The sequence below is a fragment of the Terrapene carolina genome, unplaced genomic scaffold (genome assembly GCF_002925995.2).
Source record: "Terrapene carolina triunguis isolate 2854851 unplaced genomic scaffold, T_m_triunguis-2.0 Scaffold33715, whole genome shotgun sequence".
NCBI lineage: Eukaryota > Metazoa > Chordata > Testudines > Emydidae > Terrapene > Terrapene triunguis.
Window position 1 is genome coordinate 494,809 of NW_020698066.1, and position 21,092 is coordinate 515,900.

Consider the following 21,092-nt stretch of genomic DNA (forward strand, 5'->3'; position numbering starts at 1 on the left):
TTTTTCCCCTCTTTGGTGTCATGTAATTTAAATGAAAATCCAGGATTATAACTTGAATGCAGGGTATTAGTTACCAAGTGTTTGTAAACTTAACTTCCTTGTGTTTAGGAAATGCTGAATAGTTATTGTGACGTTTTCTGTATTGTAGTTTAAATACATTACCAAAATAATTGAAACTGGTGTGATTATATTGCATTATTTTGACAAATAAAATACGTCGAATTTTGAATTTTTTGGTGCAGAATCCCCCCAGGAGTAATGATTACATTACTGCATAATGTTACCAAAATGAAAAGCTAAGAGTTGCAATGATTAACATTTCATTTCTTATGTTTACATATCAGCTATATGTAAAGATGTTAAAACTTCCTAAATAAATAGTAAAACACGAACATTGGCATTTACTCACCCCAACCATAACTTGGTAAAAAGCTATGTCAATAACTAGAAGTGCACTTAGGTTAGATCCAGTAAATATCATATCTTTTTATCTTACATAAAATAATTGAAGACTAACTGACAGTGGCTGTTAATGCTGACAACTAGCTATATAAATGGTGACGTTTCAAGAAAAGCTGAATATAAGTTAACTTTTCAAGTAGAGAATCTCATAAATCTCACTCTGAGTGCAATTACTAAATCTGAATACAAACAATGCCAGAGAGTGTATTGTTTTCTTTCAGGTAGTTCCTATGGCAAACCATTGCTTAATACCAGAACTACAGTTGAGACAGAAGCAAGAAATCCCTTCTCATCAGTCTCTAATAAGAACTGCTCCTTAATGACATAATAAAGATTAGACTATAACTGAATACTCATTTCAAAATATTCACTATCTACTGAAGCAATACAGCAACAATCCCCCCTTCCAGTTTTTCTGCATTGCCATCATATTTTAAAAGGTTTCCTTGAGATTTTCAGTAAGGTGTACAGCATGTACAATTGGGAGTGTCAAGAGGCCAGGGGCCTTTTGCTGGTGTATGCTCTATGTTAAAAAAAAGTGAAAAGTTAAGACTTCATTACAAATCTGTGTATTCAACTTAATATGATATCATTTCATCATGAACAAAATCACTTTTCTATATACTTGAATTTGTTTCTGAGCATGGATAGCAGTATGATTATAAGGTAAAGACCATTAGAATTAGACTTTAAAACCTTTTATAAATGTATTTTTAATTAACACGAGGTACTTATCGAAATGAAAGAGTAATTCAAATAATTTATAATTTTACTTAAGTGCCTCAAGGTCTACTTGGTAGGACAGTAAAGACAGTTTGCCAGACACTAGTACAGGTTCTACAAGCTTCCTTCTCCTTTACTTAAAGAGGAATCTCTCCACTGGTCCACAGTCCACTGTTTTTGCCCATCTACCATTTAGTTGTGCATATTCTAACCTGCAATGGAATACCAAAAGCCACAACTGTTCCCTATCCAGTTGTTAAACCACCATTCCCTCCAATCCAAGCAACTTCAACACACTGAATATCTGGGGGTAATGGAAAATAAATCGAATACAATATCAATATAAATAAATAACACAGAGGATACTATACTGATTGACATGGATGAAAGAGTAGTGATTGAGAGAGGGCTAGGTAGACAAAGCAGTGCTGCATAATCCTGGAGACACTGCTACCTATGGACACACTTCAAACCAAACTCTCAGTAGGGTGCTATCTTAGTGGTCATCATCTTTTTGTTTCAAGAATGTGGGGCCAGATCCTCAGCTGGTCATCAGTGTTTTGCCTCAATTCAGACCAGTTGATAATTGGGAACATAAAGTTCACAATGGAGCTACAGCCAGCACCATATCTATAGAAAATGTTATTATAAGCTACAGAATTAGGGAAGAAAAATGAGCAAGAAAGAATGAGAGAAGGAAACAAATGCAAAATAAAACATTTGGTTATAAACATTACAAGAAAATATACAGAAAAAGATTAAAAGCAGCAAGCTGAATAATCTTTACAAAAGATTATAAAGCAGCAAGCTGAATATCTATGTCGACATGGTCTGAGCACAGCCACCTTTTCAGCACATGCATTTAAAAAAATGTTTCGTCAACACAAAATACCCCCGACTTGTGTTTCAAATAAAAATATTTCACTACCAAAACTCTGTGCTGTTAATCTTTCATCTGTAGCCAAAACTAGTTTTGCCCAGTTTCTTTTTTCATTATGTAATTCACAAAGATCTTTTTTCCCTTGACCAACTGAAAAAAATTAGCTAAAGCAACATAACTACAAATATTTTTTCTTTTTGACTGTCATGCACTAAAATGTACTTACTACAACCTAAGCCCAAATATACAGTATATGCTACAGTTAGCAATTCTCTTATCCCAGTCCCTTACTTTTCCTGTAACTTTGTATTTATGAGGAAGAATATTAATACTGGAGTATTCCATTACATTGGAATTCTGTCTGATAGCTTTTGTAACACTGCTTGCTTTTCACATTACTCAGATAGGATTTGCTATTCAATAAACCTAGTCCAAAAACATGATTTATTGCATCAGCAGTCCGGTTCCTTCAGATACATGTATGTATAGCTAATTTAGCTTAGCCTCTATTTATTACATGAAAACCTTAATGACTACGCAACACATGTAGACAAATCTTACGATTTCCCCACTAACAAAGAATGTAATCTAGAACTTACCTTCAGGAAATTGCTCTGCATCATCATCAAACATAGCTTCTTTCAAAGCAGATTTGTTAAAAGAACTGATACTATCCGAGTAATTGTACGGGTTATAATCTCGTGAACGTGGAGAAGAGTGGGGAGGCATTGTGTTAAGTAATGATGTTTTGTTATCAAGAGCTGTTCGGCCTGTATCAATTGCTCCACCTCCTGCTCTCAGATCCGCTATTCCAGAGCCACTGCAAATCTGCCAGGAAAAAATAAAAACACCCCTCCCCATAAACATATTTAATATCTCACTCACTTTTTAGTTCACTATTCCTCTTAGGTTAACAGTAGCAAATAATAGTCTTGTCTACACAGGAAAGTTAGTGTGCAGCAAGCTACGTGTAAATTTACCGCACTCTAGCTACTCTACACTAATTCCTTTGTGGAGATTCCTATTGTGCACTAAAAGTGCTCTTGGGTGGCTTAGCTTTTAGTATACTTTAAAATCCATTTCTTTAAAGGGTTAAGCTAAAGCGCATGACGGCCCTCTTAGCACACAGTAACAGTGTCCACATGTGGGAGTTGTACAGAGTAGGCAGTGGGCTGTAAATGCACACCCTAAATTGCTGTGTGCTAAGTTCTCATGTAGACAATCCTAAAGACAAGCTACAAAGTTTGCAAGGTTCCATGGGTGCCACAGAATACCAACTAACATCTGAAATTGGGTCATTGTTTCTCAACACTTATGGCTTGTGTAAATGAACACTTAGTTCGCAGCAGGCTGAGTTGTAAATCTACCCTATACTACTGTGCCGTTCACTAAGTGTCCACCTGAACCCTGCTGCCATGCATTGAGCACTGTAGAACAGTGGTTCTCAAACTGTGGTCCGTGGACCACAGGTGGTCCGCGAGCTCCATTCAGGTGGTCCGTGGATAGTTCCCTCTAAGATGCGCGTCTGGATGGCCACACACAAGAGAATGAAGGGAGACCCACCTAATTAGTGGAGCCATGCAGGCATGGCTACATTAATTAGGTGCCTGGTCCCTGGAGAAGATGCACGTTTGGTGAGGTAGTGACCTTGGGGGAATAGGGGGTAGGTGAGAGGGGGCAGTGGTGTGAGAAGAAGGGGTGGGGGAATTTGGGATGTGCAGGGTTGCGGCGGCCAGAGAAAGAGGCGACTTTCTACAGCTCCAGGGCTGCGGCTGCCGGGGAGAGATGGCCCTCCTTCCCAGCCTCAGCTCGGGGGCTGCTGCAGTGGGGGAGAGAGGGAGAGACACCCCCCCCCTTCCCAGCCCCAGCTTGGGGCTGCCATGGCAGGGGAGAGAGGGCACATCCATCGCATTAGAAAGATAAGACTACTGATATTAAAATATGAGTTGTGCACTTTTATTTGTAGAACAAAAAACCATAATAATAATAAAGTTTTTTCTTATATAGCGCTTTTATCCAAAGCTCTTTACAATAATTAGCTAACGGTACAAACAACATTTGGAAAGATCTTTAAGTGGTCTGCCGAGACCCTCAGCAATTTTCAAGTGGTCTGCGAGAAAAAGGTTTGAGAACCACTGCCCTGGGGAACTTTTAGTGCACAAAAGTAGGGTCCAAACAAACCCCTAGTGCACAGCACACTAGATTTAAATGCTACTTTCTGTGAACTAAGTGTTTATTTAGATGAGCCCTCAGAAAGCTTAGCTTTCCTCTCAAATGGTGCGTATGAACATTGCCTAAAAAGGACTTAGGTGTTTGAACTGAACACAAAACAGCAATGTTTTCATAGAGGAAGCTTAAAGTTAGGTATTTAAATCCATATTTAAGCACCTAAATAATTGGCCTGATTTTCTGTTGTGTTGTGATTTTTAGAACCATAGATACCCAAGTTTGAAAGTTTTGCCCACAGCTTTTAGACACTATAAAACATTTGTTTGAACTTGCTCCTTTTGATGGACACACATCAAAAGGTGTCTAGAATTATTTTTACTCAAAGTTTTGCTCTTTGAAAGAGATTTCATGAAGTACATATTTCATTCAAATGATATTATTCGGGGACAGAAATCATACAGTCTCCCTCCAGTACAACAGCAAGAATATAAAGCAGATTGTTTAGTCTGAAACAGGTAACACCAATAAGCAGCTGCAAGTTAAAATTAAAGCCATAGTCCAACAGGCTTTAAAGTGCTGGCATTCTATATAGACTTGATTAGCAGCATGGCTTTTTGTAATTAGAATTTGACATCTCTAACATAAACAGGTTATTTTACTTTAAGACTAGGAATACAATTTTCAAAAGCACCTAAGTGACTTAAGGAGCCTCAGTCCCATTTTCAAAAGGTTGATAGGCATGGATAAGCATTTAAGATCCTAAAGGCCTACGGCACTTTTGAAAATAGTACTTAGGTGCTCTGAAAATTCTACCCTTGATACACAAATCGATTTAAAGAGACAATTCAGCTGTACTTAATCAGCTCCTCACGTTGTCATTCAAACACTCACTGAATCACCATCGTCCTTTTTGGAATCCCGTTTCACAGGCTCATTCATATCTTCCTGACTACGGAAACTGAAGTTCTGAATTGCTTCAGTGACGCCACGAAGAGAACTATAAATATCTTCAGAATTCATGTTTTCCGTGTCATAATCGAATGCACTGTAGATCCAGGGAAACATGGAAGAAGGGGATAAAAAGGTTCAATTTATTTTCTGACTATTATTTTACTGAGGAGTGGGGCCACAGGAGTGGAACCACACTCCTGTGGGAGCTGTGGTGGCTGCCTCTCAATGGCACCCCGCCTTCCTTTGTTAAGGAGACCATCAATGACTGATACTTGGGACTTCAAGTGGTGGAACTGGATGGCCAACAAGGGGTCTACTTATTTAGGAACTGCAGCAGGAGGAGCTTAGGAACAGCAGAAGCAGACTGTTGCTCCACTCTCTACTGCTGAAAGTATTAATGCCTTGAGCTTCTGCACAGTTTCTCTATTAAATATAAAATAAACTATTATAGTGAACTTGCCTACAATTTTAACATTTAAAACTTCCAACTACTAAATCCATCACCATCAAAAACATGACCTATGAAATCCTCTAGACTGGTAGAAATGGCAGTTAAGCTGTAGAGCATTTCATTGGTTACTTCCTTTTACCCTCCAAAATTTTAAGTTGTCTGGAGATTGGTCCTAGTTCAGGGGTAGGCAACCTATGGCACGTATGTCGAAGGCGGCACGCGAGCTGATTTTCAGTGGCACTCACATTGCTCGGATCCTGGGGGGCTCTGCATTTTAATTTAATTTTAAATGAAGCTTCTTAAACATTTTAAAAACCTTTTTTACTTTACATACAACAATAGTTTAGTTATATATTATAGACTTATAGAAAGAGACCTTCTAAAAACATTAAAATGTATTACTGGCACGCAAAACCTTAAATTAGAGTGAATAAATGAAGACTTGGCACATCACTTGTGAAAGGTTGCCGACCCCTGTCCTAGTTAATAGTTTTTAGTAAGTGATTATTCTAAGTATCCAGTGGTTGATTTAACTTGGGTAAAGTTCTTTCTGCACTTTTTGATGGGGTTGGAATTCAGGAGAACACATAAAAAACCCCATAACACCAAGTTATCATGTAAAGTTATAATGTAGCCTTATATTACCTTGGTGACAAAGTATTCTGTGATGTATTAGTTGGGGAAGTGAGAGGACTGGACCAACTGGCTGGTGAACGTGGCGTAGGTCTTGTTAAAGGACTTCCCATTGACCCCTATGAAAAAATGATATTCTAGTAAAAAATAACATTTCCTTTTAAATTGATGTTATATTTAGTTTTTAACACCAGAAAAGTTCTGAGATTAGCTAGCTAGATAAAAACAACAAGGAGTCCATGTGGCACCTTAGAGACTAACAAATTTATTTGGGCATAAGCTTTTGTGGGCTAAAACCCACTTCTCATCAGATGCATGGAGTGGAAAATACAGTAGAGAGGTATAAATACACAGCATATGAAGAGATGGGAGTTGCCTTACCCAATGAGTGTGTGTGTGTGTATGCGGGGGGTGTCAGTGCTAACGAGCCAATTCAATTAAAGTGGAAGTGGGCTAGTCTTAACAGTTGACAAGAAGGGGTGGAAATCACTTTTGTAATTCTAATGAGTTCTAATGAGGCCAATGTAATCATGGTGGCCCATTTCAAACAGTTAACAAGAAGGTGAGAGTATCAGCAGGGGAAAATTAGTTTTTGTAGTGACCCATCCACTCCCAGTCTTTATTCAGGCCTAATTTGATGGTGGCCAGTTTGCAGAACTGGAATTAATTTGCAATTTCTCATGGGAGTCTGTTTTTGAATTTTTTTGTTGAAGAATTGCCACTTTTAAGTCTGTTATTGAGTGTCCAGGGATATATGCCATCATGTGCCAGCAATGCCCCTCTGCCATGTACCTTGGCCAAACTAGACAGTCTCTATGCAAAAGAATAAATGGACACAAATCTGACATCAGGAATTATAACATTAAAAAACCAGTAGGAGAACACTTCAATCTCCCTGGACACTCAATAACAGACCTAAAAGTGGCAATTCTTCAACAAAAAAACTAATTTCCCGCTGCTGATACTCACACCTTCTTGTTAACTGTTTGAAATGGGCTACCTTGAGTACACTGGCTTCATTAGCACTTCAAAAGTGATTTCCACCCCTTCTTCTCAACTGTTGAGAATAACCCACTTCCACCTTAATTGAATTGGTTCGTTAGCATTGACCCCCTACTTGATAAGGCATCTCCCATCTTTTCATATGCTGTATATTTATACCTCTCTACTGTATTTTCCACTCCATGCATCTGATGAAGTGGGTTTTAGCCCACAAAAGCTTATGCCCAAATAAATTTGTTAGCCTCTAAGGTGCCACAAGGATTCCTCGTTGTTTTTGCTGATACAGACTAACACGGCTACCACTCTGAAACCTAGGTAGATATAAGTAATTTCAGAAACTAAAGAAATAGGCATGATATATATTACTGTTTGTGAAAGTTAAGAGCACCAAGAGCTAACATGATCAGTTTACTTAAAAGTAATAATGCTGAGAATTCTCAACTTTTTGAAATATATACACACATCCTCTTTTTAAAATAAGAACATTGTTAACTATAAATTAAGGGAGACTCCTAATTAGAAGCCCCTTGAAAATAAATAAAACCAAACTAAAAATAATAAAAAAACCCAGTTACCTACCTTCACGTAACTGTTCTTCGAGATGTGTTGCTCATGTCCATTCCAAGAAGGTGTGTGCATGCCGCGTGCGCAGTCGTCAGAAGGAGTTTCCCCTAGCAGTATCCATCGGGTTGGCTGTGGAGCTTGCTGGAGTTGCACCTTCAGGCGGTGTATATAGGTCCCTGCTGACCCACCGCCTCTTCAGTTTCTTCGGAGTACTCTGACAGAGGGGCAGGCAGATGCTTCTTGGAACGGACATGACCAACACATCTCAAAGAACAACAGTTAAGAGAAGGTAGCTAACTGTTTTTTCTTCTTCAAGTGCTTGCTCATGTCGATTCCAAGTAGGTGACTCCCAAGCATCTCCTAGGAGGAGGGCTCGGAGCTTAGTGGGTCGCAGACTGCAGCACTGCTCTGACAAATGCGGATTCGTCTCTGGCCTGCTGCGTAATGGCGCAGTGCGATGTAAAGGTGTGGATCGATGACCACATCGCTGCTCTGCAGATATCTTGAACAGGGACTTGTGCCAGGAACACCACTGAGGATGCCTGGCCCCAGTGGAATATGCCATCAGCATGGGGGCAAGTATCTTTGCCAGGTCGTAGCATGCCCTGATGCAGACCATGATCCATTAAGAGATTCTTTGGGACGAGACTGGAAGCCCTTTCATTTGCTTTGCAATCGCAATGAAGAGTTGCGTTGATTTCCCAAATGGCTTAATTCTTTTGATGTAAAAGGCTAACACTTGCCTGACATCCAAGGAGTAGAACATTCGCTCCCAGTTGCTAGCATGCGGCTTAGGAAAGAACACTGGAAGAAATATATCCTGGTTCACGTGGAATTGTGAAACTACCTTTGGGAGAAAAGGTGGGTGGGGCGCAACTGCACCTTGTCCTTACAGAAGACAGTATATGGGGGCTCAGAAGTTAAGGCCTTAAGCTCAGACACCCTCCTGGCTGAAGTTATAGCCACCAAGAACACTACTTTCCAGGAGAGTGAGAGAAGAGATCATGTTGCTAGGGGTTCAAAGGGAGGACCCATGTGTCTTGAGAGTACCAGGTTGAGATCCCATGGGGGGACTGGTTGTCTTGAGGGTACAGTCTATCTAGTCCTTTGAGGAAGCAGCCAATCATAGGGCTAGCGAAAACCGACCGGCCAGCCGAATCAGGATGGAAAACCGAGATAGCGGCCAGGTGCACCTTTACTGATGACACTGACAGGCTCTGCTGTTTCGGATGTTGTAAACAGTCCAGGATAAAGGGAACTGATGACTGTAAAGGTGGAGTGTCCTTTTGTAATGACCAAATAGAGAATCTCTTCAACTTAGCCAAATAAGTGGCTCTTATTGGTTTCCTACTGCCAAAGAACAACCTCCCTAACAAGGTCTGAGAACGTGAGCTCCAAGAGGTTTAGCCATGGAGATAGAGAGATTCTAGATTGGGATGTTGGAGGCGGCTGTGGTCCTGTGTGATCAAGACCGGGACCAGGGGCAAGGTTATGGGCGTGTCCACCGACAGGCTTAGGAGCAGGGTGAACCAGTGTTGACGTGGCCACACTGGTGCTATTAAGATCATTGATGCTCCCTCTCGTCTGACTTTTTGCAGGACCTTGTGTACAAGTGGGAAGGGTGGGAATGCATACAGCAGGTGATCCTTCTAAGAGAGGGGGAAAGCATCCATGAGCGAGCCCAGGCTGTGATTCAGGAAGGAATAGAATTGCTGACACTTCCTGTTGTGCCTTGTTGAGAACAAGTTTATCTGGGGAAACCCCCATCATTGGAAGATGTTGATCACAACATCCGGATGGAGGGACTACTCGTGATTGTGAAAGGACCTGCTGAGATGATCAGCTAGCGCATTCTGAGAGCCCGGAACGTACGATGCCTTTAGATGTATCAAGTGGGCAATGCAGAAGTCCCACAGTTTGAGAGCTTCCTGGAATAGGGGAGAGAAGCGAGCACCACCCTGTCTGTTTATACAGAACATCGCTGTTGTATTGTCGGTCAATACCGATACACATCTGCCCTCCAGATGGGTTTGGAACGTCTGGCAAGCAAGGCGAACCGCTCTTAGGAACCTGACGATGTGCAGCAAAAGTTCTGCCTGGGACCAGAGGCCTTGAGTCCTGAGTCTTCCTAGATGTGCCCCCCCATCCATTGCCAATGCCTCCGTGACTAGAGATAGCAAGGGTCGGAGCCTGGAGAAGGGTACTCCTGCACACACCGCTTGTGGGTTGAACCACCACAGGAGGGACTTGATAACCGGAGGAGGAAGAGTGACTATCGTATGTAGGCGGTCTTGGTTTGGCCTGTATACTGAGGCCAGCCAGGCCTGTATAGTCAGTGTCTCGCACGCTGAGCTACATACGTACAAGCGGCCGTATGGAGCGAGCAGCTTCAGGCAATTTCACACCATAGTAGTGGGGTATCATTGTAAGCCCCCTAATGTCACCCATGGTCAGAAAACGCAATTCCAGAGGGGCTGCTTTGGCTTGACCTGAGTCTAGGAAAGCGCCGATGAACACTATCCTCTGAGTGCGGGTTAGAGTTGACTGTGTCACATTCAGTATCAACCTGAGCCTGTCAAAAGTTGACCGTACCAGGTTCACATGCTCCTCCACCTGAGCTCTGGTGAGGAATGTGATTAGCAAGTCGTCTAGGTATGGGAATACTAGTATCTTCGCCTCCTCAAGAAGGCATCTACGACCAACATGCATTTGGTCAACACCCAAGGGGCCGCCGATAGCCCGAAGGCGAGAACCGTAAACTGATAATGGGTGTTGTTGACCACAAAGTGGAGGAACCGCCTGTGGGACAGGACTATCGCCACATGAAAGTATGTGTCCTTCAAGTTGAGGGTGGCGTACCAGTCCTCCAGATCCAGGGAGGGGATAATGGAAGCCAGAGAGACCATGCAGAACTTCAACTTTTTCATGAATCTGTTAAGGTTTCGCAGGTCTAGAATAGGCCTGAGCCTGCCCTTGGACTTCGGGATTAGGAAATATTGGGAATAAAACCCCTTGCCCCAGAACTCCTGAGGGACCTCCTCTACTGTTCCAGCTTCTAGGAGTGTTTGTAACTCCTGTATGAGAAGTTGCTCGTGAGAAGGGTCCCTGAAGAGGGATGGGAGGGATGGAACAGAATTTGAGAAAATATCCCAATTCGACCATGAATAAGACACATTGATCCAAGGTGATCCAGACCCAGGCATGGTAGAAATGGGATAGACAGTTCACGAAATGGAGGAAAGGATCTGGGATTTTACCTGGTGCATCACCCCCAGGGGCACCTTCAAAAGTTTTGCTTGGGGCCAGAAGACTGCCTCACCAAGCCCTGGCTCTGGGTGGACGAGGGCTGAGGTGGCCTCCTCCTACTATTTTTGCCCTGTTTCCTGTTGTAATCCTGTCTAGGATGAGTAGGGCAGAAGCATGGGGGAGGCGGAGGTTTGAAATGCTTCCTTTGTGGGGCTGGTATATGGAGTCTGAGAGATTTTAATGTCGCTTGCGAGTCTTTGAGACTGTGGAGCTTAGAGTCCGTTTGCTCCAAGAACACCCCTGATCCATCGAAGGGCAAGTCCTGAATTGTTTGTTGGACTTCATGCCCGAAGCCTGCAGCCATGAGCTCTTTCGCATGGCTATACTGGTCAACATCGTGCGGGTTGCCGAGTCCGCTGAGTCAAGTGTAGCTTAAAATGAGGTCCATGCTATAACCTTGCCCTCTTTGATGATGGCCCTAAACTCTGACTGGGATTCAGCTGGAAGCAACGCTTTAAACTTAGTCAGAGTATTCCAAGAATTGAAATTGTAGAGGCTGAGGACCGCCTGCTAGTTGGCAATCCGAAGCTAAAGCCCTCTGTTAGAGTACACCTTTCGGCCAAAGAGGTCCACCTTTTTGCCTCCTTAGATTTTTGGGTCCGACATGGGCTGTGCCGGCTGAGGATGGAGAGCTGACTCTATGAGGAGTAGTTTTAACCTAAAGTCTCTCTTTTTTTTGGTTCTTGGGCGGAACCTTGGCAGGTCTTGTACCTGTACGTCTGGTGGGCCTCCCCCAAGCACTTTAAGCAAGAATCGTGGGGGGTCACCCCTTGGCATAGGCTTCTGGCAGGACCCGCACAGCTTCTGGCATGCCCCAGTCCCCAGGAGAAGAACGCAGTGGGGGAAACCCCAACAGAAACATATCTAACCATAAAAACTACTTGAAACACCAATTAACACTAAGTTACCTATTTACAGGTACAAAGAGAAAGACCACTAGGGGATCGAGAAGAAAGCAGCTCCAGTGACTGTCATGGGTGGTAAGAAGGAACTGAAGAGACGGCGGGTTGGCAGGGACCTATATACACCACGATGAAGGCATGACTCCAGGGGGCTCCACAGCTGACCAACGAGTATGGCTAGGGGAAAGCCTTTCAATGACTGTGCACGCAGTGCGCGCACACCAACTTGGAATTGACATGAGCAAGTCCTCAAAGAAGAACAACCTATATTAAGATGAAGATGAAAGTAATTATCAGTAACTTCAGAGCAAAAGAATAAGTGTAAATACCTGACCACCATTGCCCGTATTCCGGAGATGGTTGTGGAGAAGCTTTGTTGCTCCATCCTGAAATGTTTTTGGTAAAGCACCCAGTAACATTGTGAACTCTGGGGTATTTAGTTCAAATAGGGCAATCAGCACTGACTGTGCAGCCTAGAGCAAAGAAAATTAATGAAAACTATATGTGAATTTTTGTTTTAAAAATGTTAGATATTGAAAACGGCTTTATTTTACCAGTAAGGATTCCAGAGAAAGGAGTAATCAAAAAAGATAGCAGAAATGCAATGCTGATTACCTATTTTAATTATATAAAAACTTCAAGAATAAAGGTATCGGCAGACATGATTAAAAAACAAACAATGGACATTTGCTGGTCACACACTGATGACCCTGGTTAGGAATCCTCACCCTTTTATTTCCCATGATCCTCCTAGCAACAAGTTATTTTGAGATATTCTCCCAGAGTGCTTTGTGCTAATAACAACAGACAAATAAAATGACAAAGAAAATGGCATGACGACTTAAGTGATTTTGGCATTAAAACAGAATCGTTTCCAAATGACAGAAGACTCATATTTAGCAGAATACCTCAGACATGATGGGAGCTGACTTGCTACACCTGCCTCTTCCCCAGAAACTTTCTGGTGAGCTCTCAGGTAGGTTGGGACCCACAAGTTTATCAACTGAGAATCCTTATTTTTTATTTTAAAATTTAGCAAATAGATTTGTTAAGCTGGAGAACAGTAGGCATAATTCTGCGGTCTGATCATAGGTCTTTAACTTATACCAACTCCCCCAAGATCACATGGGGAGTCATTTAACCTCTTTCTTCTTCAGTTTCCCTTATCTATAAAATATGAACAATAACCTTGTGAGGTAAATGTCTTAAGAATTAATTTAGCAGATTGCAAAACACTTTGAAGATGAAAAGTAAAATTTGAAGTATTAATATTAGAGCTTCTGGCTTGCTGCATAATTTTTCTGATGTTAAGTTTTTATTTGTTAGACAATTTATAGATCCTCCCCGCCTTTATGGGGTAAATACTTGTTTTTAAACTGGTGTTTTAAAATTGTTTTCCTTGACTTGTATCAAAAGCACAGCTCTTTAATGACAGTAGAATGTAATTAGTTATGCAGTGTATTTGTTAGCTAACTTTTTTAGCTGATTTAGTATCATTTACACAATTTAGTCAGTGAGAGGCCAAAAGGTTTGTCAGTGTGGCAAGAGACCAGTCACGTATCAATGAAAGACAGGATATTGTTGAATTACACAGACTTATTTAATACTTTCATTCTGGAATGAAACTGATTCCAGATTAACCACTTATATCTAGCAGCTCACCAACAAGGTCTGCCGTGCACTGGACAGAACCAGTGTCTAATGCTTGAAAAAATGATAGACCACTTGCTTAAGTACCAAAATATTTAAACAAGTAATTTAGAAAATTCTTTCAGATATTTATTTCTCTCTTTTTCTCTCCAGAGTAACAAACTGTAGCAACTTTAAATTAAGTGGAAAGCTAACACTGAAAACATACATCAGCACATATTAATGTTTGTGTTTAAATGTAATTAAGTAAAATATTAAAATGTTAAACATAAATTTGCTGTGAACAACTGTTCTTCACTGGTGAGTGGCTACAAGTTGAAACCTCTTTCTCCTTTCTGTCCTAGTCTCTTCACTTCAATGCAATTTGAGTTAATAAAAACCAAAGGGAAATTGACAGATTCATCAACTCCTAACTGGTTAAACTTACAAATACAGGGCTAGAAGTGATTAATTGATCTCTTTGCCAGTTGAGACATAAATCCCCCCAGAACGCTAAAGTTCCCAGATTGTACCTGTAGCTAAGCTTATATGTAACCTTGTGTTATTACTGTCACTCTTACCTTCTCTCTCTTCTCTGTTGTATTTTAAGCCCTTATCCCGAGGCATCATTCAAAATGATTTAGAATTTAAGCTTTCTGGGGTAGAACTGTATTTTATACTTGTACAGAGCCCATCACAATAAGGCTCAAATCCTGGCATCTCGAGGTATTGCGGCTTCTAATTATGCACATTTTATTTGGAAACTGTAGACGATTTTGAGAAGTAGCATGTGTCAACATGTTCCTATAATTGGGGGTCAAATTGGGAAATAAAAATGGGATTCCCAAGGTCTGCCCACAAATGAAGTTTTATTTTGGTGTCTCAGGTGGCGCTACATTCACAGCAGATTTTCATAATGTGATTGTCTATTTTTTTTCTTACATGCTTTGACCACCAAACAAACAGTTATCAATTTTGATGTTTAATTCGTCATTATTTTGCTTCATAGTAAACTATGCCTTTAAATGATTTGGGCTAATTCACAACCCTCTCGCAACTATTGTTTCAGGCTGGCTGTAGATTGATGCACATATCATTATTTTGGTTTACATACTGTTTTGCATTAGTTTGTGGCTAGTAGATGTCTGACATTTTCAAACATGAGAAGTCAGAACAGAGAAATACTGTAGGAAGATTCTGCAGGGAGAAGCAGAAGAAAAGTGGTGAAAGAAAAATACTGACGAGGAGGTAAAGAACACAGTATAGATAAGGGAGAGAGACCATTGCGGAGGAAAAAAAGTAAACAATAAAGATAACTCAAGATTAGAGACAGTATGATCTATTATAATAAGAAAAAGCGAAGTTTAACCAGGAAGGGAAATAAAACAGGAATCAAAACAAGTGTGATGAAAAAAGTAGGCTTGCTGAACAATACTTGGAGATTACATTACAGTAACTCCTTGCTTAACGGTGTAGTTATGTTCCTGAAAAATGCGACTTTAAGTGAAACAATGTTAAGCGAATCCAGTTTCCCCATAAGAATTAATGTAAATGGGGAGGGGGGTGTTAGGTTCCAGGGAAGTTTTTTTCCCCACCAGACAAAAAACTATAATGTATAAACACACACACAGTATACATTTTGAACAAACAATTTAATACTGTATACAGCAATGATGATTGTGAAGCTTGGTTGAGGTGGTGAAGGAGGAGGGTGGGATATTTCCCAGGGAATGCCTTACTGCTAAATGATGAACTAGCATTCGGCTCAGCCCTCAAGGGTTAACGTTGCCTCACACTCTACAAGGCAGCACAAATGGAGGGAGGGGAGACAGCCTGGCAGACAGAGAGACACACCCTGTGTGTCGGGGAGAGAGAGAGAGAGAGAGAGATGTGCATTGCCCTTTTAAGTATGCTGACACCACACTCTAAGTACATTGCCTTTAAAAAGATCAGGAAATTGAGATAGCAGCTGCGGCCACCTCTCTCTGTCCTGAGCCCTGTTGTGTCTCCCCCCTGCTCTATATGGAGAAGGGGTAAGCGGAAGGGGAGGGGAGACAGAAGTTGGGAGGGGAACACCCTGACATTAGTCCCCTTCTTCCCCCCTCCCCTGTACAGCAAGCAGGAGGCTCCCGGGAGCATCTCCAAGGCAGAGGGCAGGAGCAGCACTTGGGGGGGGGGGGGAGGGGGGAGGGAAGAGGAGGGGGACAACTGAACTGCCGGCAATTGGTAGCCTGCTGGGCAGCTGCTGCACAGGGACTCTAGGGGAGAGGAGAGCCGATGGGGGGCTGTCGCAGTAGCGTAGCTAAGGGGGGGAGCGGCCGCTCCCCCACTGAGCACAAGTGGCGCCTTGTCAATTTCCTGGAGCCTTTGTACTCACCCGGGGGAGCGATAAAGAAAAAAGACGGCACCCGCTGCAGCGCTTTGTTTTTACTCACCCGGCGGCGCTCCGGGTCTTTGGCAGCATTTCGGCAGCGGGACCTTCAGTGCCGCCGAAGACCCTGGAGCGAGTGAAGGGCCCGCCGCCGAAGACCCAGAGTGCCGCCGGGTGAGTAAAAGCACCGCAGCTGGTGGCGCCTTTTTTTTTTATTGCTCCCCGTTCCCTCCACCTGGCTACGCCACTGGGCTGCCGGTCCACCCTGGTTCCAAGCCCCCACCAGCTAGTTGCAACGGGCTGCTCTTCCTGCAAGCAGTGGACAAAGCAGGCGGCTGCCAAACAACGTTATAAGGGAGCATTGCGCAACTTTAAACGAGCATGTTCCCTAATGGATCAGCAACGTAACAACGATACAACATTAACCGGGACGACTTTAAGTGAGGAGTTACTGTACTGTATTTGCATTTCACTGGTATTTGCCAAATAATTTATTTGACAAATATACTGTGTGTCAAACTACTCTTGCAAATATAGTCTTTGAAAAATACTAGTGAAACTTGCCAAATATAACAGAGGGTCCTGTGGCACCTTTAAGACTAACAGAAGTATTGGAGCATAAGCTTTCGTGGGTGAACGCCCACTTCATCAGACACAAGTAATGGAAATTTCCAGAGGCAGGTATAAATCAGTATGGAGATAACGAGGTTAGTTCAATCAGGGAGGGTGAGGTGCTCTGCTAGCAGTTGAGGTGTCAACACCAAGGGAGGAGAAACTGCTTCTGTAGTTGGATAGCCATTCACAGTCTTTGTTTAATCCTGATCTGATGGTGTCAAATTTGCAAATGAACTGGAGCTCAGCAGTTTCTCTTTGGAGTCTGGTCCTGAAATTTTTTTGTTGTAAGATGGCTACCTTTACATCTGCTATTGTGTAGCCAGGGAGGTTGAAGTGTTCTCCTACAGGTTTTTGTATATTGCCATTCCTGATATCTGACTTGTGTCTATTTATCCTCTTGCGTAGTGACTGTCCAGTTTGGCCAATGTACATAGCAGAGGGGCATTGCTGGCACATGATGGCATATATAACATTGGTGGACGTGCAGGTGAATGAGCCGGTGATGATGTAGCTGATCTGGTTAGGTCCTGTGATGGTGTTGCTGGTGTAGATATGTGGGCAGAGTTGGCATCGAGGTTTGTTGCATGGGTTGGTTCCTGAGTTAGAGTTGTTATGGTGCGGTGCGTGCTTGCTGGTGAGAATATGCTTAAGGTTGGCGGGTTGTCTGTGGGCGAGGACTGGCCTGCCTCCCAAGGTCTGTGAAAGCGAGGGATCATTGTCCAGGATGGGTTGTAGATCACTGATGATGCGTTGGAGAGGTTTAAGCTGAGGACTGTAGGTGATGGCCAGTGGAGTTCTGTTGGTTTCTTTTTTTGAGCCTGTCTTGTAGCAGAAGGCTTCTGGGTACACATCTGGCTCTGTTGATTTTGTTTCTTTATTTCCTTGTGTGGGTATCGTAGTTTTGAGAATGCTTGGTGAAGATCTTGTAGGTGTTGGAGCAGATGCGGTTCTACCTCAGCGCTTGGCTGTAGACGATGGATCGTGTGGTGTGTCCGGGGTGGAAGCTGGAGGCATGAAGGTAGGCGTAGCGGTCGGTGGGTTTTCGGTATAGGGTGGTGTTAACGTGGCCATCGCTTATTTGTACTGTGGTGTCTAGGAAGTGGACCTCCCGTGTAGATTGGTCCAGGCTGAGGTTGATGGTGGGGTGGAAGCTGTTGAAATCATGGTGGAATTCTTCCAGGGTCTTCTTCCCATGAGTCCAGATGATGATGATGTGCCAACTCTGCCCACATATCTACACCAGCAACACCGTCACAGGACCTAACCAGATCAGCTACATCATCACCGGCTCATTCACCTGCACGTCCACCAATGTTATATATGCCATCATGTGCCAGCAATGCCCCTCTGCTATGTACATTGGCCAAACTGGACAGTCACTACGCAAGAGGATAAATGGACACAAGTCAGATATCAGGAATGGCAATATACAAAAACCTGTAGGAGAACACTTCAACCTCCCTGGCTACACAATAGCAGATGTAAAGGTAGCCATCTTACAACAAAAAAATTTCAGGACCAGACTCCAAAGAGAAACTGCTGAGCTCCAGTTCATTTGCAAATTTGACACCATCAGATCAGGATTAAACAAAGACTGTGAATGGCTATCCAACTACAGAAGCAGTTTCTCCTCCCTTGGTGTTGACACCTCAACTGCTAGCAGAGCACCTCACCCTCCCTGATTGAACTAACCTCGTTATCTCCATACTGATTTATACCTGCCTCTGGAAATTTCCATTACTTGTGTCTGATGAAGTGGGCATTCACCCACGAAAGCTTATGCTCCAATACTTCTGTTAGTCTTAAAGGTGCCACAGGACCCTCTGTTGCTTTTTACAGATTCAGACTAACACGGCTACCCCTCTGATACTTGCCAAATATAGTGTTTAAATATCTTTTTCTACCATTTTATTCCTTCCAAAATGTGTTAGCATTAAATGTAATAATTCTGGATATTCTTGTTATCCATATAAATGCCCAAGTCATAGAATCATAGAAGATTAGGGGTGAAAGAGACCTCAGGAGGTCATCTAGTCCAACCCCCTGCTCAAAGCGGGACCAACCCCAACTAAATCATCCCAGCCAGGGCTTTGTCAAGTCAGGCCTTAAAAATCATTAAGGATAGAGATGCCACCACCTCCCTCGGTAATCCATTCCAGTGCTTCACCACCCTTCTAGTGAAATAGTTTTTCTTAATATCCAACCTAGACCTCCCACACTGCAACTTGAGACCATTGCTCCTTGTTCTGTTCTCTGCCACCACTGAGAACAGCCTAGCTCCATCCTCTTTGGAACCCCCCTTCAGGTAGTTGAAGGCTGCTATCAAATCCCCCCTCACTCTTCTCTTCTGCAGACTAATAAGCCCAATTCCCTCAGCCTCTCCTCATAAGTCATGTGTCCCAGCCCCCTAATTATTTCCCTTGCTCTCCGCTGGACTCTCTCCAATTTGTCCACATCCTTTCTGTAGAGGGGGGCCCAAATCTGGACGCAGTACTCCAGATGTGGCCTCACCAGTGCCGAATAGAGGGGAATAATCACTTCCCTCAATCTGCTGGCAATGCTCCTACTAATGCAGCCCAATATGCCGTTAGCATTCTTGGCAACAAGGGCACACTACTGACTCATATCCAGCTTCTCGTCCACTGTAATCCCCAGGTCCTTTTTTGCAGAACTTCTGCTTAGCCAATCGGTCCCCAGCCTGCAGCAGCGCATAGGATAGTTCCGTCTTAAGTGCAGGACCCTGCACTTGTCCGTGTTGAACCGCATCAGATTTCTTTTGGTCCAATCCTCCAATTTGTCTAGGTCACTCTGGACCCTATCCCTACCCACAAGCATATCTACCTCTCCCCGCAGTTTAGTGTCATACTCGAACTTGCTGAGGGTGCAATCCATCCCATCATCCAGATCATTAATGAAGATGCTGAACAAAACTGGCCCCAGGACCGACCCTTGGGGCACTCCGCTTGATACCTGCTGCCAACTTAGACATCGAGCCGTTGATCACTACCTGTTGAGCATGATGATCTAGCCAGCTTTCTATCCACATTATAGTCCATTCATCCAATGCATACTTTTTAAACTCTTTGAATCTCTCTAAGATCTGGCCTCAACAACATCTTGTGGCAATGAGTATTACTGTCTTATTACATGCTGAATGAAAAAGCATTTACTTTTAGCATTTTTTTAATTTAGTACTTTTTAGTTTAATTTAATGTCCTCTTATTCTTGTGTTAAGAGACAGAGGGCAGAAGCTCCCAATCTACTTTCTCTATGCCATTTCTTATTATACGTTACACAAAAAAAACTATGTTAAAAGAACATCAGCGTTACAAAGTCAAGGTCTCTTGAAAGTGTATATAAATAAGAAAGTTGACTGACAATCTATTACAATTAAACAAAGGACAAAAACAACTTTTATTTCTTTTAAATTACAGGGGGTATGGTAGCGTAAGTATTTTTCACATGCTTAGTACGTTTCATTCCTTGGACTCATAGGTTTGGGTTAAGTTTTCAAACCGATTATTATTTATTATTAGTGTTCCTTAACGGGCTCTAGCTAGTGTTATAGCGTAACTAAGTTACAGGAGAATAAATTTCTGAAAATGTTTGAAAAAAATATTTAAAACTGTAACAGACACAAAAAGGGTTCACATGTAGTTCATTTAAAAACAACTGCTCGATATCAGCATATATCATACATAATTAGAAAATGATTCAAATACCTCAACTTTTACTAAAAAGATTCCCTCCCCTTTTATAAAGTTAGTTTAAAAAAAAAAAAACGGTGTGTGTGTGATAAGCAACTTCAATGAAGTCTTAATGGTTAAAAAAATATTGGGCTTGTCTGGAGAACACCTGCTTGACCAACTTTTTGCCATATACTGCTATACATTTTGATGACTGAGTAGATTGATGAGATCCTCCTCACTATTTTAATGAGCAGTTTAATTCAGCTGATTATCCAGTAAGTAGCAGCATTTTGTTAGACTCCCTCACATCCTTCGTTTTCAATATCGCCTCGTTCTCAGTAGCTTAAAGGACTAGGAGTTTCAGCATGATCTGGGAGGACAAGGAACGCTAAGAAAAGGGATCTGAAGAAGAGTCTGGTCAGGGCTGGTGCAACAGGCAAAGTATATGATTTTGGGAGCAGTGTTTTGGATGGATTGATGGACAATAAGGCTAGAGTTAGGCAAGTAGGGATAGCTCAGTTGAGTTGATAAAGCCTTGGACAAGAATCAACAATGGGAATAGCAAAGAATAATAGACTTTTTTGAGCAGTTGAGAAAAAACAGGATTCAACAGTTACTGTAAGTGGAAAGGGGGGGAGAAGTGGAGAGAATGATTGAAAGAGGACACCAAAATTAAGAACATAATTGAATATCAAACTTATACATTAATACAACAATACTTGCCTTTTAAAAAAAGTTACTTTCC

The 21,092-nt window shown here is 42.3% G+C and overlaps 1 protein-coding gene across 1 annotated transcript in view; it reads right to left on the reverse strand.

Annotated features, from left to right (window-relative positions):
- Positions 1 to 21,092, reverse strand: part of LOC113409490 (CLIP-associating protein 2-like) — a 271,704-nt gene that overhangs the window by 21,403 nt on the left and 229,209 nt on the right. The window contains exons 32-35 of the mRNA XM_029914215.1: positions 12,373 to 12,516; positions 6,282 to 6,388; positions 5,126 to 5,279; positions 2,665 to 2,893 (exon numbers count right to left, since the gene is read on the reverse strand). Of these exons, the coding sequence (XP_029770075.1) occupies positions 2,665 to 2,893; positions 5,126 to 5,279; positions 6,282 to 6,388; positions 12,373 to 12,516 (634 nt within the window). The remainder of the gene's footprint in view (positions 1 to 2,664; positions 2,894 to 5,125; positions 5,280 to 6,281; positions 6,389 to 12,372; positions 12,517 to 21,092) is intronic.